Source organism: Protomyctophum parallelum (genome assembly GCF_964188405.1).
Source record: "Protomyctophum parallelum genome assembly, chromosome: 18".
NCBI lineage: Eukaryota > Metazoa > Chordata > Actinopteri > Myctophiformes > Myctophidae > Protomyctophum > Protomyctophum parallelum.
In genome coordinates this window covers 11880996-11898794 of record NC_139716.1, presented here as the reverse complement: position 1 = coordinate 11898794, position 17799 = coordinate 11880996, and the positions used below count along the sequence as shown (strand labels likewise).

The window sequence follows — 17799 nt, the reverse complement described above, 5'->3', positions numbered from 1 at the left end:
GGTGGCTATACCCCACAAATAATATAAATAGGAATAGGAGATACAGGCGATTGTTGATGGAACTAGTGTTTTTTCATGTCAAGGACCCCCATATTAATGTGTTTGGCCGCAGAACCTCATCTCAAAACATACAAGATGTTCTCCCCTTTAAAAAAAAAAAGGCACATCTACAAGCTCACAACGCATCACATTGTGGGCTGGTAGATCTGCTATTTTCAAATATCCGATGATTTAAAGTGGTAAAACGTAGTTGCTGCTTTTTGGCTTGTATTCATAGACCTGGACACTTTTTGTTTCTCTTGACTCTTGATTGACTGCTTACACATGCTATTGTTCAGTATTGGTCCTGGAACGTAAGTCAATTGATTGTTTTCCTTCATATTTCAATTTAATTAAATATTGGCCTTTCACGCTTTGTTTTCAGCACATTCGCCTGCACACAATCACGCACACTTAGCATATACTGTAGGCCTCAATCCAGCAAAATCATTACAATATCAACCACTGCATATTATGCACAAAAACAATTTATCTTGAGATACTTCATGTTATATTTCATAGCATTAAAACAAATATTACTAAATGCAATTAAAAACAATGTCAATGTTGTTGACATTGTCAGTCAACTCACCAGGATAATCAATGAAAATCACTTTGAGAAAAAAAAAACACCAATGGCTCTGTCTCTCTGTCTCTGTCTCTCTCTCTCTGTCTCTTTCTCTCTGTCTATCTGTCTCTGTCTCTCTCTCTCTGTCTCTCTCTCTCTTTCTGGCAAAACTAGTTACAGAAGTTATTCACGGCGTGTTCCCTCCTCCGCGTCATCAGAGCCCATACCCGAAGGCGGGGTTGGCGAAAGGGCCTTTCTGTGTGGAGTTTGCATGTTCTCTCCGTGTCAGATTTTTTTTTATTAGGAACAATCCCTTGAGATGAACCATCTCGTTTTCAAGGGGGTCCGCAATTCACAAAGTACACTTCATACATAAAGACACTGTTTACAAACAATTCAACCAGACAAAACAAAACAAACGAACAATAGGGATGCACCGAAAGGAAATACTACCGAAACCGTATATCCGATATTAAAGCTACCTGATGTATGTCAAAAGAAATGGTTATGGCAAAACTTCACTTAAATAATAATCACTATTATGGGTCCATAAAACATTTATTCAGCCCTTTTGAATGCATTAATTGCATACAGTATTCGGTGATATATCTTCTTCCTATTCGGTGCCGAAACCGAATAGGAAGAAAATGCATTTTTAGCCATTTTCTGCCGGACATTTTCTGCGGCCGAATATTGGGTGCATCACTAGTTAAAATAGTATGTTTATACCGAGTAAGTAAAGAATGAATAATCTCTCAATCACCTGGTAATGACTGTGACACAGTCCTGTAGCTGAAAGGTCAGAAGGTCAGTCCTTGCAACCACAATGTTTCCAGCAAGACAGGTCTAGTCTAGAATGTCACTTAAGCACTATATATACTTTGTTGTACAACAAATAGCGAAAATAGTTGACCTACAAAGGAAAGGAAAGGTACTATATATATTTAAAGAGAATGGAAAAGGTTATATTTGTGGACAAACTGATGATTTAGATTTTTTTATGAGCCAGACACATTATCCCACATAGCCTCCCAATCCACTTCCCGTCCCTCATCAGCTCTATCCCTATTCCAGGCATCCTTTCCTGTCGACGCGCTATGAGCTTGTAGATCTGCTATTTTTTTTTAATCGACTGACATAGAAACATAGCTTTTTCAGAAAACTGTCAGAAAGACATTTTTAGAATCTGATCTCAGGCCTAAATGAATAACTAATTTAGATTGGACATGGACAACTGTAAAGCTAGGAGCCCCATTCGCTATATTAGCCAGCACATTTTATTCCACTTCATCCCATTCTGACCTGAGATCAGATTATATAAATGTCTTCTACATCCTGACAGTTTTCTGAAAAAGCTATGTTTCTATGTCAGTCGTTCGATTTTTCTCAAAAATAGCAGGCCTACAAGCTCGTAGCGCGCCACTCGGTGGCGCGCTACGAGCTTGTAGGTCTGCTATTTTTCCAATAGCTAAAGCATAACATGATGCTAACACCAAAAGGGGTTCCCGCCCAAAATGGGTTTTAAGTAACCAAGGTGTCAGAATGCTGATAATATTGACAGTTCTTCCCCAGACTGATTCACCTCAAGAGCCCACTGAGCAGTTGTCGGCTTTTATAGACGTCTAAATGACAGACTAAGAAAATGGGGTAAAAATTGTCTAAGAATGAAATAAAGTTTTTTTTAGCAGTCGATTAGACGTTGAAACGACGTTGTTTCAAAGTCTAATCTAAGCCTAGACTGCTAAAAAACTTTTAGACAATTTTTACCCCAGTTTTTAGACCCTTTTCTGCCATTTAGATGTCTATTAGGCTACAAAAATGCTCAGTGGGAGAGTTCCACAGTGAGGTGATAATCCCATTTATTTTCTGCATGGAGGATTGTATTATCTCCTATGATGTCGTGCTGTAATAATCCAAGGTAGATTTACCACAAACTACTGTACGTGGTTGTAAACGATGCTATATGCTACTGTATATGTGGATAACAATGTCTGCGAAAGAAAACTTTTTTTTTATTCATCAAATAAAAACTAGACTAAAATGTTAGGAAGAGACTAGTGGATAAGAGATCCAGTATAAGTAAAAGACAGGTCATTTTACACTTGAGCTTGAAAATTGTGAGCTTGTAGATCGGCTATTTTCAGCAAGTGTAAAATCTGTCATTTTGACAGCATCAAGGCCCGACAAAATACTTTTTAGTCGATTAAAACAACTGTAGAATTAGTCGACTAAAATCTTATGATATTTAGTCGATTAAAACTACACTAACCAGGTGACTAAAACTAAATGCCGTTCCATTCCGAAGACTATGACTAAACTAAAATAGAAATTTGCTGCCAAAAACAACACAGGTGCCAATCCCATTCGATGCCTAATTACATACGCTCTGTGACAAAACTGAAAATGTAAAAACTGACAGATGATGTGTTTTAACCCATTTTGGGAGGTAACCCCTTTTGGTGTTAGCTTTATGCTATGCTTTAGCTATTGAATAGCCACCGCCACCGAGTGGCGCGCTACGAGCTTGTAGATCTGCTATTTTTTTTAAATCGAATGTAGAAGACATTTTTAGAATCTTATCTCAGGTCAGAATGGGTTAAGCTAAATGCATTTCTTGAATGGAGAACTCCATTTACCATAATCAGTAGTTGGCTGTACTTCACAAGCAAAATTAATGTATTGTTCCAATATAGTTAGTAGGGTAATTGTCCCGATTGGATCGGGTGATTGGAAATCGGGGCCGATCGCGTCATTTTCAAATGATCGGAATCGAATCGGGAGCCAAAAAACGTCATGATATTGTCTGTGATTTTGGATATTGTACTATTGTGATATGTTGGCATAAACGTGTTCTATACAATATAAATATCGGATCGGGAAAAATCGTTATCGACAGATGCTCAAAATAAAAAAATTAAATCGGATCGAGAGCAAAAAAGTGATCGGGGCATACCTAATAGTTAGTATAGTGTGTTATATAATGATTACATTAAAGACACTGAAAATATAATATAGTTTTTATTCCTGACAGACATTATTTCTGTACAGTGCATTAATGAACAATAGTGTTGAATTGAACTTGAATTTAAATGCCATGAAATGAAACATACAATCAAGAGTTATAAATGTAGACATTTCAAAGATCCGTGTTTAAATACAATTTCCTGAATGGAGAACTATATTTACATATCATTACAGTCAGTAATGTAACATCAGTACTTTAGTCGAATTGTTTCAATGTAATCTATAATACATTGGGTGACTAAAATCACACTCTTGTGAAGTGAGGGGCGCTCTTATCATCATACATGCAGCCAATCAAATCATCGCTATGTGTGGTACACACAAAAACACAAAGCTGGGCATATGAGGGCCCTCATAAAAAATAAGAAAACTGTTAAATGACTTGACTTTAAGTTGTACAGTTGACTAAAACCAAACTTTTAATGAGACCATGTGTTGTCCTTTAATGCACATTATACTTTTTTTTCTGGTAAAGCTGAGGATTAGTCTAATCTGAATGATTGACAGGAGAGATGATCAGAGGAGCAGAGTTTTTACCACCCTCATTAAACCATGGACTGAAGAATGGAAAGAGTCTCTCAGTGAAGGAGCAGCCGGTGAAAGAGTAGAGAAGAACTCTTTTCTCCACATCATAAAAGGAGACCAGACCCTCCTCATAATCCACAAACACTCCCACTTTCTGGAGCTCCTCTCTTACAGGGAGGCGGACAGAAGGGCCAGCATGAGCCCAGTACTTATTTCCATCCCTCAACCCTATAGACCAGTAACCTATGTTGGGGGTTATTGTGATGTCTCCCTTCCTGTTGGACTCTCTGGCCACTCCTAAATCCCAGCCAGTCTTCCCTCCAACCTGAACCTCATAGTAGGACCTTCCTGAGGAGAAGCTTTGTTTCCCTAAGACAAAGAGACATTGAGAGAATCTCTCTTTGTTGTCTGGGAGATTATTCCATACGACTCCATCACTCACTTGTTTCCCATCCTCAGACAGGATGAGGGTGCCATGTGCTGTATCAGGGTCCAGAGTCACATCCACTGCATATCGCTGGATCCTCCCAGCCTCAGCATCAAGCAGCTTCTTCTTCATCTCTTCACTGAGTGTCTTCTCCACTTGTTTCCCATCCTCAGACAGGATGAGGGTGGGTTGTGCTGTATCAGGGTCCGGGGTTACATCCACTGCATATCTCTGGATCCTCCTCAGCTCAGCATCACGCAGCTTCTTCTTCATCTCTTCAATGAGTGTCTTCTCCAGCTGAGCCACGGCTGTCCTCACAGTCCCCTCATATGAAGGCTGATGGACGTTGACCTTTGTCCAGTCCTTGGTGGGTGCAGGGGTCTTGATGGAGGTGATGTTCTGGAGGAGGTGGAGGTGGGAGCGCTGCTTCAGCTCAGAGCTTCTCTTCTCCAACTGAGTGATTTCCTGCTGCAGCTCATCGATGAAGCCTTCGGCCTGTTTCTCTGTTGCTTTCTGCTTCTCTTCGATCACACCATTGACCTCAGCCTGGCTTCTATCGATGCATTTCGCCAGAGCATGGAAGACCTGCACACTTTCTGCTTTCTCTCTGCCTGCATCCTTCTTGCTGAGCTGCACTGTGTGTCTGACCTCCTGGATCTTCAGTTTCCTCTCCCCGATCATCTTCTGAACCTCAGCCTCTGTCTGTCCCAGCTCAGCCTTCCTCCCAATGCCATGTAACTTGTGCTTCAAGAAGGATGCCATTTCTGCACACTGAGAATAAAAGTGAAAACATGAAATGATTTTCAATTATACTGCTCTTCATTTATACAAAAATAACACAAAGTATATCATTTAGGGCAGCCATGTCAAACATACGGCCCGCAGGCCGGAACCGGCCCCCGCGAGATGATTTAATCCGGCCCGCCACTTGTAGAGCATAAATGTATGAGTCTGTCAAAAAGTTTAAAAAAAAGTAAGTCTCAAGCACATTTCTGTCAAAAGTTATGATTTTTTTAAAGAAATATAAACCAAAATGCTCAATCCCAGTTCTGAGCTGCCCTCCCCAATTAGTCTGATTACTGTCAGCTGTGCTCCAATGAATGGACTCGACGTATGTCCCTGCCCCCCCCCCCCCCCTCTCTCTGCTGCTGTGTGTCGAAGAGTACTATACTTCTCCAGTACAAGGGTCTATAACCGAGGGACCATTCAGTTCACAGCTGACAAAGAAATTATCATAATATTATATCTCACAGTCACCACTGCAGATTATACATATTATTTAATGATGTTATGAAAATAACTTCTCAGAAACTGGTCCCTGATATTCAGGAAGCAGCAAGTGAAAACGGAGATGAAATGTCAGGGTTTTCATAATCCCCCCCCACCCCCCCTTTGGCTAAATAAGTAATAACAATTAAGATTTTAAAAATAAATATTTTTAAAATTATTCACTCATATTTTATGAATGTTCCATTGTTCATCACTTCAATAAAAAAGCAAGCCTGCATAAAACCAAGGGTTGTGTAGCCATTTACAAATTTCTGCTGAGACAGTATTTGAAATTTACATATTCTATTTTCAAATGTTTTATTGGGCGCTCCATAAATAAAAAATAGCATCTATCATAGCAAATGGCTTCTAGGCTACAGGTATAAAACCAACAATGAAAGTCAATTAAGTAAGTAGCTATTCTTATTTTAATTTGTGTGATGTAGTGTACAGTAGCTATAGCATGCACAACAGGAAGAAAAACAAAGCCAAGTGACAGCTGTGTACGTAAACGTGTGAGCAGTAGGCATGCCACGGTATGAGATTTTACAGTACGGTACGGTGCCGGTATTGATAACCTATACCTCGGTATTCCACGGTCGGGCGGGAACCCATTTTGGTGTTTTACCCACTCAGATCGGGAACCCATATTTGGGTTCTGTACAGTATTCAAAAATGTAAACATTTTGATTCTGCTATATAAATATTTGAAGTTTTTCAGAAACCTTAGGTCAGGATTTAGAGGCGTTTTTAGAATCGGCCTCAGGACGAAATTGGGTAAACCGCGGCATGCCTAGTGAGCGTGCTTGCAGTCCACGACTGCATGGTTGCACCGCTCTGGCCCTCATGAAGTCACATTCCGTCCAACGCGGCCCCCGCCCCAAAATGAGTTTGACGTCCCTGAGTTAGGGCATAGCAGTGGTGGCCATTTTTTTTCTGCTTCCATCGAGCCATACCCCATTAACAGTTAGTCTGTGATATATTGTGATATAATTCACGCCAGCATTTTTCCCTTATTTTGAAAAGCCACATTTCCAGACTTCCGGTGTTGATCTTATATTAGGACGGTTTGACGATGCGTGGTCACGTCCTGTTTATCAAACGGAGCCAATCGAGTCTAATGGAAAGCAACACAGAGTCTGCTCTGGGCCGCGGAACAAACCTTGTTTTGACCAAACATGCCATCTGGGACAAGGTTCAGGTTTATTTGTCATATGTATAGATACAGAGTATAAATACAATGAAAATGATTTTGCTCAGAGCACTCAGTCTTACATACACAGGACATAAACAACATCTATAGTGCAAGAAAAAGACAAAAAAACAGGAAAAGAGAAGTGCAAGTGAAGTGACAAAACAGTGCAACACAGTTCAAGGTCAGCTGTTCAGCAGCCTGACTGCCTGGGGGTAGAAACTGTTACTGAGACGGGTGGTACGAGATTTGATGCTCTGGTAGCGTTTTTTGGAAGGGAGTAGTTTGAACAGGGTATTTGCGGGGTGGCTATACCCCGCAAATAATATAAATAGGAATAGGAGATACAGGCGATTGTTGATGGAACTAGTGTTTTTTCATGTCAAGGACCCCCAGATTAATATGTGTTTGGCCACAGAACCTCATCTCAAAACATACAAGATGTTCTCCCCTTTAAAAAAAAAAAAAGGCACATCTACAAGCTCACAACGCATCACATTGTGGGCTGGTAGATCTGCTATTTTCAAATATCAGATGATTTAAAGTGGTAAAACGTAGTTGCTGCTTTTTGGCTTGTATTCATAGACCTGGCCACTTGTTGTTTCTCTTGACTCTTGATTGACTGCTTAGACATGCTAGTGTTCAGTATTGGTCCTGGAACGTAATAGTCAATTGATTGTTTTCCTTCATATTTCAATTTAATTAAATATTGGCCTTTCACGCTTTGTTTTCAGCACATTCGCCTGCACACAATCACACACACTTAGCATATACTGTAGGCCTCAATCCAGCAAAATCGTTACAATATCAACCACTGCATATTATGCACAAAAACAATTTATCTTGAGATACTTCATGTTATATTTCATAGCAATAACAAATATTACTAAATGCAATTAAAAACAATGTCAATGTTGACATTGTCAGTCAACTCACCAGGATAATCAATGAAAATCACTTTGAGAAAAAAACCCCACCAATGGCTTTGTCTCTCTGTCTCTCTCTCTGTCTCTTTCTCTCTGTCTCTCTGTCTCTCTCTCTCTCTCTCTCTCTGTCTCTCTCTCTTTCTGGCAAAACTAGTTACAGAAGTTATTCACGGCGTGTTTCCTCCTCCGCGTCATCAGAGCCCATACCCGAAGGCGGGGTTGGCGAAAGGGCCTTTCTGTGTGGAGTTTGCATGTTCTCCCCGTGTCTGATTTTTTATTAGGAACAATCCCTTGAGATGAACCATCTCGTTTTCAAGGGGCTCCGCAATTCACAAAATACACTTCATACATAAAGACACTTTTTTACAAACAATTCAACCAGACAAAACAAAATTATTACAATTCCTAGATAAACAAGAAACGAACAACAACAGCAAAACAAAAAACAAAACAAAAACTGCAACAAAACAACATTTCACATAACATGGACATAACCCGTGTCCCCTAGGGTAGGTACGCTCACAAAAAACATGCAGTAATCCTGGTCACTAAACTGCCTCCCCCTGGCCAGCCTGATGGAGGGGAAAGGAACTGGTTGGAATAACGTGTTCCTTCCACGCGGTACGTCCAACCAGGGAAACTCCCCCCTGTCAGGTGTAAAGGAGCAACTTGGACACTCAGGCATGAAGGAAGCATGAGTTCAAGTCCGTTGCTCTCCCCTTGTCCCCCACTATATGTATAGTCTCATAAATATAGATATTCCACTGTTACTTTCTTAGCCTACGCATGGTTTATGATAAATGCTTTTGTGATGTATTCCCATGCTTTTGTTCTTGATTATTGTAAGTCGCTCTGGATTAAGAGCGTCTGCTAAATGCCTAAATTGTAAATTGTATATGGGGACTAGGTTGGTGGAGGGTGTGTAGAGCCCAGGATCACATTAGATGATTGACACAGGGGTGAAAAATGGGTTACAAAATTGTGGGATAAAAAATATATTAGAGAAGTTATTCACCTCACTCCTTTCAGTATCTAATACATCTCACCTCACTCTGCTGTGTCATGTGAGCTTCTTGCTTCGGTGCAAAACCAAAAGTAAACTACTGGTACACAAGTCTCTCTTGTGCCCAGGGAGCGTCTACGAATGTATGCATTTGGGGAACGTAAATTAATTACAATGAATGGGTTGCACATGCATTGGAGGGCAGAGGGCCCCTCAGAAATAACATGACGATACATATCAACAAATACAACTATAATATGTATGGGATACAAAGGAAAAAAGGAAAATGTCGGCAGTAAATGACACCTTTGTTATTATCATTAAAACTTTAGCGTTTTCACTGCTCTATAGTTACATAAGACTGTATTAAGCTCATAAAACGTGTATTTAAAAAAAACACCTATAGCAATATAGCAACAATGCAGTAGTGGATGTACAGTGTCAGTGACACACTGTGAGCTTGTAGATCTGCTATTTATGAGGGGCCCTCCTATGTCCAGCTTTTGGTGTATGTGCAATCCTACACAATCATTCAATTCCCTGACGATGGAGAATTCTACGTCATGATGATAATAGCGCCGCTCACTTCACACAGGTGTGATTTTTGAGGGGCGCTAGCCCCTCCTATAAACCGGTTTAATGTTTGTCTTTAGTTCAATGTTTGTTTTGTAAACGCCATTGACAATGAAGGGAAAATGTAAGTCATAATGTAACTCATTACATCATTTTGTCTCTTTATTGTTAATGGCGTTTAATGTTTGAGTTTGCACCGTTACATCACCTAATCAACATGAGTTAGACTTTAATATATTAGCGCCCCTCACTTCACACAGGTGTGATGTTTGAATAAGAAACACATAGGGATACAGTGGTCAACATTATTAACTAGGGATGCACCGAAAGGAAATACTACCGAAACCGTATATCCGATATTAAAGCTACCTGATCTATGTCAAAAGAAATGGTTATGACAAAACTTAACTTAAATAATAATCACTATTATGGGTCCATAAAACATTCATTCAGCCCTTTTGAATGCATTAATTGCATACACTATTCAGTGATATATTTTCTTCCTATTCGGTGCCGAAACCGAATAGGCCGAAAATGCATTTTTAGCCATTTTCTGCCGAACATTTTCTGCGGACGAATATTGGGTGCATCACTAGTTAAAATAGTATGTTTATACCTTAGAGTATATATGAATAGAGAAGACACCCGAGTTCTCCTCCCATCCACTTGCATTAAGTTGCTCAAAAGTGCATGAGGCGATTTCACTCCTCCTTCCTGGTAGGAACAGAGTGCATTCTGGGATGGATTTGCCCCAAACACATGAACGCGCTGCCGTTGACTATCATTGTGCCGTTTGTGCGCGTTCACGTATGAAACATTCGTTCACGTGTCATGGCCCCAATCACATGAACGTGCACAATGATAGTCAATGGACCAGCGCTGGCTCGAGCTGCAATACCAAATTCGGCCACTATGTCCATTTCGCCTCAGGGTTTTTTTTTTTTTTCTATTCATATATACTCTATGGTTTATACAGAGTAAGTAAAGAATGAATAATCTCTCAATCACCTGGTAATGACTTTGACACAGTCCTGTAGCTGAAAGGTCAGAAGGTCAGTCCTTGCAGCCACAATGTTTCCAGCCAGACCGGTCTAGTCCAGAATGCCACTTGAGCACTATAAATAAGAAAATAGTTAAAAATAGTTGACCTAGATGTTTGGAAAATGTTAAAGATTTAGAAAGCTTTTGCCTATAATGCCATGTTAAAAGTGGTTATCACTTAACATACCTATATACACCCGCACAGTATAGCAATTCTATACATTCATTACATTTCAGAACTCATTGGGATGTGAATGTGAACTAAAATATTTAAAGAGAATGGAAAAGGTTATATTTGTGGACAAACTGATGATTTAGATTGTTTTATGAGCCAGACACATTATCCCACATAGCCTCCCAATCCACTTCCCGCCCCTCATCAGCTATATCCCTATTCCAGGCCATCCTTTCCTGTCGACGCGCAATGAGCTTGTAGATCTGCTATTTTTCAATAGCTCAAGTATAACATAATGCTTAAAAACACCAAAAGGGGTTCCTTCCCGTCCCCCTTTAAGAAGGAACGGTGTAGGTCAAATAAATCTGCATTCAATGCAGAAAGGCATGGTTTATGTTTTATTCCTTTTGTTTTACACCTCTACTGCACCTCTGTCCAACTACTCCACATCCTTTTGATATACACAGTAACTTAAACATTGTGTCTGCTTTTAGGGATTAGAGGTAAAAACATGTATTCCCGGGCTTCATTCTTTAAAATCATTCATTCTTCAAAATGTCACCGGCGTTGTTCCATTTTCATCTCTGCGTTCTGCTTCCTGACTGAAATAGATGTAATTATTTATACGTCAGAATGATCAATATTATGTTCTACACACAGCAGATCTACAGCAGATCTACAAGCTCATAGCGCGCCACCGAGTGGCGCGCTACGAGCTTGTAGGTCTGATATATTTTTTTAATCGAAGAACCACTGACATAGAAACATAGCTTTAGATTGTGGGGGCCTAAATAATATAGTAGAAGCGTTTATATCGAGATTTGATCAATGTCACCGCATGGTCCACATACTACAAATTAAGATTTTTTTTTTTTACAAATTCATTACTTTTATTTTTGGATGCCTGATTCCGATTGGTCAATCAACTGAATTCAGCCGTGTGTTATTTCTGGATAATGGACCGCTGAGCTCAACGACGGACTGCTGTCTAACCAATCAAAGGCTGAGCTCAACGACGGACTGCTGTCTAACCAATCAAAGGCTGAGCTCAACGACGGACTGCTGTCTAACCAATCAAAGGCTGAGCTCAACGACGGACTGCTGTCTAACCAATCAAAGGCTGAGCTCAACGACGGACTGCTGTCTAATCAATCAAAGGCTCAAAGCTCAACGACGGACTGCTGTCTAACCAATCAAAGGTCTCGGAGCGTCGGCTGTGCTGCTTGATTTTCTGCCGTATCCAACAGAGCGGCCATGTTGTAAACAAACCTGTAAATGTCATTCATTTACAGACTAAACATTGGTCTCAGGAATGGTTTTTGTAAATATTTGAAGCGAGAAATTGTCATCATCATCATCATTTATTTAACTCACGACCGTGATCACATGGTTTGGAGCACAGATTCATGAAAGTATAGAATCGAAAGTATACAATACATTACAGATTACACGATATACATAGACATATCGGAAGGCTTTCCCTATTTGTACAGTAGGCTACAGTGGAAGAACATTTTTCAGAAAAGCACCCAATTTATAGATTACTTTTTGTTTTTCACATTTTGGTAATGCAATTAATTTAAACATAGAAGGGTGGGTAAAAATAAATAAAGTGGCAGGTATTTTTGCAGATCTACAAGCTCATAGCGCACCACCGAGTGGCGTGCTATGAGCTTGTAGGTCTGCTATTTTGGAAAAATCGTGAAAATGTGGCACAAATCTTTGAATATATTTTCTTTCAGGAGACTTTTTTTTTATTTCGACGTCAGGCCTAAATGGGCAAGTCTTCTCCACCTGTGTCCTGTTTAGTCTCAGCCAATGATATGTTGATTGTAGTCCATGTTGCACCTGTCTCTAGTTAGTCTTTGTGTATTTAAACCACCCTATAACTGGACAGTATTTAAACTGTCGTCAATCTTCCGTTGCCAGATTACTGTGTTTCCTGAAATACAATGAAAATTATTTTGCTCAGAGCACTCTCAGTCTTACATACACAGGACATAAACAACATCTATATAGTGCAAGAAAAAAAGAAAAAAAAACAGAAAAAAGTGAAGTGACAAAACGGTGCAATACAGTTCAAGGTCAGCTGTTCAGCAGCCTGACTGCCTGAGGGTAGAAACTGTTACTGAGACGGGTGGTACGAGATGTGATGCTCTGGTAGCGTTCTTTGGAAGGGAGTGGTTTGAACAGGGTATTTGCGGGATGGCTGGTGTCTTCCATGATGTTGTGGGCTTTCTTCATACAACGCGTGGTGTAGATGTTATGGAGACTGGGTCATTCTGTGCTGCCGATGATTTTAGCTGCTGTTTTAATGGTCCTCTGCAACCTGTTGCAGTCCTGAGCGGTCGTGTTACCGTACCACACTGTGATACAGCCAGTTAAGACACTTTCTGTGTTCTACACTGTGCTGTGAGTCTTGTGTTAATAGTCATTGGACTTCATCTGTTTGCCTGCCTGGTTCGACCAGACACACCGTGACAGAAATAGACCGTAACCGAAGATTGATTGATTGATTGATTGGACAATGCAGTAACCGAAGGTTGATTGATCGATTCCTGTCGTTGTTTTTCCGAGGTGACGGTGCTGCACTGGTCGGATGTCCAGGACTCTGGCATAAACCTTAAATATCTCCGCTCAACCAATGACCCCTTGGATCAGGGGCTCAACCAATGACCCCTTGGATCAGGGGCTCAATCAATGACCCCTTGGATCAGGGGTTCTCAACGTTTTGGACTGACTATGGGGACCCCGGAAAATGCTTTGGCCCCCATGTCTCGCGACCCTCAAATAATTGACTGGCCCCCAAGTATATTTTCTCACCTGAAGCAGCTCAAAACTAAGACTGCTTTCTGATGATAAAAATACACCTGGCCATGAAGCTGCATGCTAAACTAAAGATATGTTGGTTGGCTCAAACATTTCCATTTTCTTTTAATCCACAAAGAGAATCAATTCCCCCCAAAGGTTATTATTATTATCGCGGAGCCTTTTTCATTATAGCGTCGGAGTGCTTCTCCTGTACTCCTGTACTTCTCCTGTACTCCTAATAAACATTTACGCTCCCAAGTGAGTCGACAGGTTTTTATCAGTGAGGTTATTTCACTATTCGCTCCTCCTGTCTGATTTGATCTCATTATGTCAGCTGGTTTTTGGAGCTCATCTCAAAGCAGAGACAAATAGACCTTGATTCTTGAGATGGTTACATAGATACAGTAGACAGACAGACATACATAGATAGATACATAGATACAGTAGACAGACAGACAGAGTACAAGATACATTTATGAATCTAGTAGGATGTGTATTGTTATAGATCTCTGGCAATCTAATTGACCCAATATAGGTTTTATTTATATTTCTCTATTGTGCATAATACCTTTCACTATAGAATTTTATATCCATTTTACCCTCGACCTCAATTCCAGATGTTGAGTATCAAAAGTAGCTTGTAGATCTGCTATTTTTCAATAGCTAAAGCATAACATAATGCTAACACCAAAAGGGGTTCCCGCCCAGAATGGGATAAAGTAAGTTTCTAAGCTGCGGATGTTCTTTCTCTCTTCCTTGATGTTTGCCTCGATGCCTGACACCTGGACTGAATAGAGGCATTGAGATGTGCACACAATGTTCTCTGTGCTTCACTTGGTCTTTCTACTGCTGTGTCCATCCATAGAATGTTGGGCCTGATGTTTTAACAGGAGAACAACATGAGCTATTCATTAATAGTAACCTAAAATGTGATTTAATACTAATAACGATGATGATAAGTGTAGTGTATAACATACTGATAGGGCGGCGGTGGCTCAGGGGTAGAGTGGCCTGGATGGTAACCACAAGGTTGCCAGTTCGAACCCTGTGGGCTCCCCCAGAGTTACTGTCGAAGTGTCCTTGAGCAAGACACTGAACCCCTAATTGCTTCCGATGTGCTGGTTGGTGCCTTGCATGGTTTCCACCGCAATCGGTGTATGAATGTGTGAGTGAATGGGTTAATGTAATGCACAATCTATGTAAAGCGCCTTGTATAAAGGTGCTATATAAATGCACCATTTTACCAATTACTGACCTGTGGAATTTCTCTTTCCAGGAGTGTCCCAGCGGTGTGGTCAATGAAGAAACCTTTAAAGATATCTACTCACAGTTCTTTCCTCAAGGAGGTAATGTACACTGCAGTTGTCTTTTCTTTTTTCACTTAATTTGTATTGATGAAATGAAGGGGCACGGTGGCACAGTTGGTAGTGCTGTCGCCTCACAGCTAGAAGGTCCTGGGTTCAATTCCCGCTCGGGGAGCTGTGGGTGCTGGCGGCGTGTTTCCTCCTCCGCGTCATCGGTGCCCATACCCAAAGGTGGGGTTGACGAAAGGGCCTTTCTGTGTGGAGTTTGCATGTTCTCCCCGTGTCCCCTAGGGTAGGTACCCTCACAAAATACATGCAGTAATTCTGGTCACTAAACTGCCTCCCTCTGGCCAGCCGGGGCGCCTGATGCAGGGGAAAGGAACTGGTTGGAATAACGTGTTCCTTCCACGCGCTACGTCCAACCAGGGAAACTCCCCCCTGTCAGGTGTAAAGGAGCAACTTGGACACTCAGGCATGAAGGAAGCATGAGTTCAAGTCCGTTGCTCTCCCCTTGTCCCCCATATATGGGGACTAGGTTGGTGGAGGGTGTGTAGAGCCCAGGATCACATTAGATGATTGACACAGGGGTGAAAAATGGGTTACAAAATCGTGGGATAAAAATTAAAAAAAAAAGCACAACAAAAAAGACAAAAGAAATACAAAAAAAGGAAAAAAAGAAAAAAAAACGAGGCTACATTTTTCATATTAAGGGATACATTAATTGAAATACTCGCTAGGCTGAAAGGAGAGATCCCACTTTTCCCACTTTTTATAGAACTTATCCTCTTGTATAGTCTAAGTATGAATGATAGTTTTTCCATAACATACAGTTCCTCATGACATACAGTTCCCATCCAATGTTCTTTGTTGGTGGGTCCTGTTGGTTGCAGTTGCCTTTTCTATGAAAAACTAAATAAAAAAGAACACATGTACGCACAAAGATTTCATCTTCTGCTGTCCTCCACCAAGCAAATAGACACAGTACTTTTAAGTGTGTGTGTGTGTGTGTGTGTGTGTGTGTGTGTGTGTGTGTGTGTGTGTGTGTGTGTGTGTGTGTGTGTGTGTGTGTGTGTGTGTGTGTGTGTGTGTGTGTGTGTGTGTACGTCGGTGGTCATTGCCAACGGCACCAACCCCAAGGTAACAGGACACGTTCATCACAGACATTGTGGAGGGCCAAGAAGGTAGGGAACCTTCTTCTCTGAGGTCAAACCCGCTGGTGAGCTCATCATGTCGAGTACACACACACAAGCATACACACACACACACACACACACACACAAGCATACACACACACACACACACACACACCACAAGCATACACTTCAACAACATTTTGGGATACTGATTCTATTCATGCTATTTTCTACAAGTATTTGAAGGCAATGTGTTGTTTGTAGATCTAATATTTTCGATGCACGACAAAGTATAAGATCAGGCATAACTCAAACCCCTAAACCTAACATCTAATCAATCATCAAGCTCATAGCGCGCTACGAGCTTGTAGGTCTGCTATTTTTTTAAAGATCGAAGAACGACTGACATAGAAACATAGCTTTTTCAGGAAACTGTCAGGATGTAGAAGACATTTTCTAGAATCTGATCTCGGGTCAAAACGGGATAAAGCTAGTTTGGCATAATATATGCCGCTGAAGACGCCAACCTCTCGCTGCTCTGAGGGAAAGGAAAGGTATGTTTACCCAGGGTAACTGGACTAAGCTCAAGAACTTGTTTACAGCCAGGCCCTGCTCATCAGCAGCACAGCCCAGGCCGGCCACACTGCCAACAACCCCAGGGTTCTGGTCTGGTCTGGTCTGGTCTGGTCTGAAGTCACAAGAAAGCCGTTAGGCTTGTTTCCATTGTGGTCCTCTTGGGGAAAGGGGAGCAACAGACAATACAGACAATACAGACAATAACAGTACAATACAGACAAAAACAGGAGGCAAAAAACAAACATAAAACAAAAACAGGACAAAATTCATAAAAACTGACCAATAAAACTGGATTTATTTTCTTTTTTTTCCCCTTATTTTTTGTAATTATTTTTCATTTGTGCCATTTATCTATTCTACACTATAAAAGTCAGTATACTAAAATAAAAATTAGGACATGTTTTCCGCCAACCATCTTTTTAATGTGGATTTCAAAATTTCAAAGGAACTGATCACCTTGAGGCTGGAAGGCAAGCCATTCCACTGAACTGCTGCCGAGTACATGAATGATGTTTTTCCCATATTGTTGTGAAAATGGCAGGGTTTAAAATCAGTGGGGCTGCCTCTGGTGTAGTGCCTGGCTGTGAGTATCACTAACCGTTGAAAAATAGTCACTCAGGGCATCAGCAGCACAGCACAGCCCAGGCCACACTGCCAACAACCCCAGGTTTCTGTTCTGAGGGCATCAGCAGCACAGCCCAGCCCACACGGCCAACAACCCCAGGGTTCTCAGGCAGCCAGCAGCCAGCTGCTGCACATCTCAACGGCCGGTCAGGCGGTGGTGGTGAGATTTCAACTCACCCTGGCATTGAGAGACCATGATGTGAAACCACTCACTGCCAAGCAACAGATATTTCTGGCCACTGAGCCCACCAAGATCCCAAGAATCGACTGTATAGCCCAGAACAGAACTATATGGGAGAAAAGGAGAGCTTGGGGGGGACGTATTATAATTTACCGATGCTGCTGACCTCTCATTCCAGTACCCTGCAGTCCAGGAAGAATATTGACCTGCAGTGCTTTTATTCATGGCATAATACTAGCACTGACTTTCTTCAGAAGCACACACACACACGCACCCGTCTGGCCCACGGACGCTCTGTGTCTGCGATGTCCTCTGAGAAGCAGAGCTAATTCTATAATATTATGCTGCCAGCCGGGGCTCGGTACAGTATGCCCATGGCTGCCTATAAGACCAGCTGGGTGGAAGATA

General features: G+C 41.2%; 1 protein-coding gene across 1 annotated transcript in view; it reads left to right on the top strand.

Moving 5' to 3' along the window:
- kcnip4a (potassium voltage-gated channel interacting protein 4a) overlaps positions 1–17799 on the top strand; it is a 101442-nt gene that overhangs the window by 76244 nt on the left and 7399 nt on the right. Inside the window, exon 3 of the mRNA XM_083789118.1 lies at positions 14850–14919. Coding sequence (XP_083645244.1) covers positions 14850–14919 — 70 coding nt within the window. The remainder of the gene's footprint in view (positions 1–14849; positions 14920–17799) is intronic.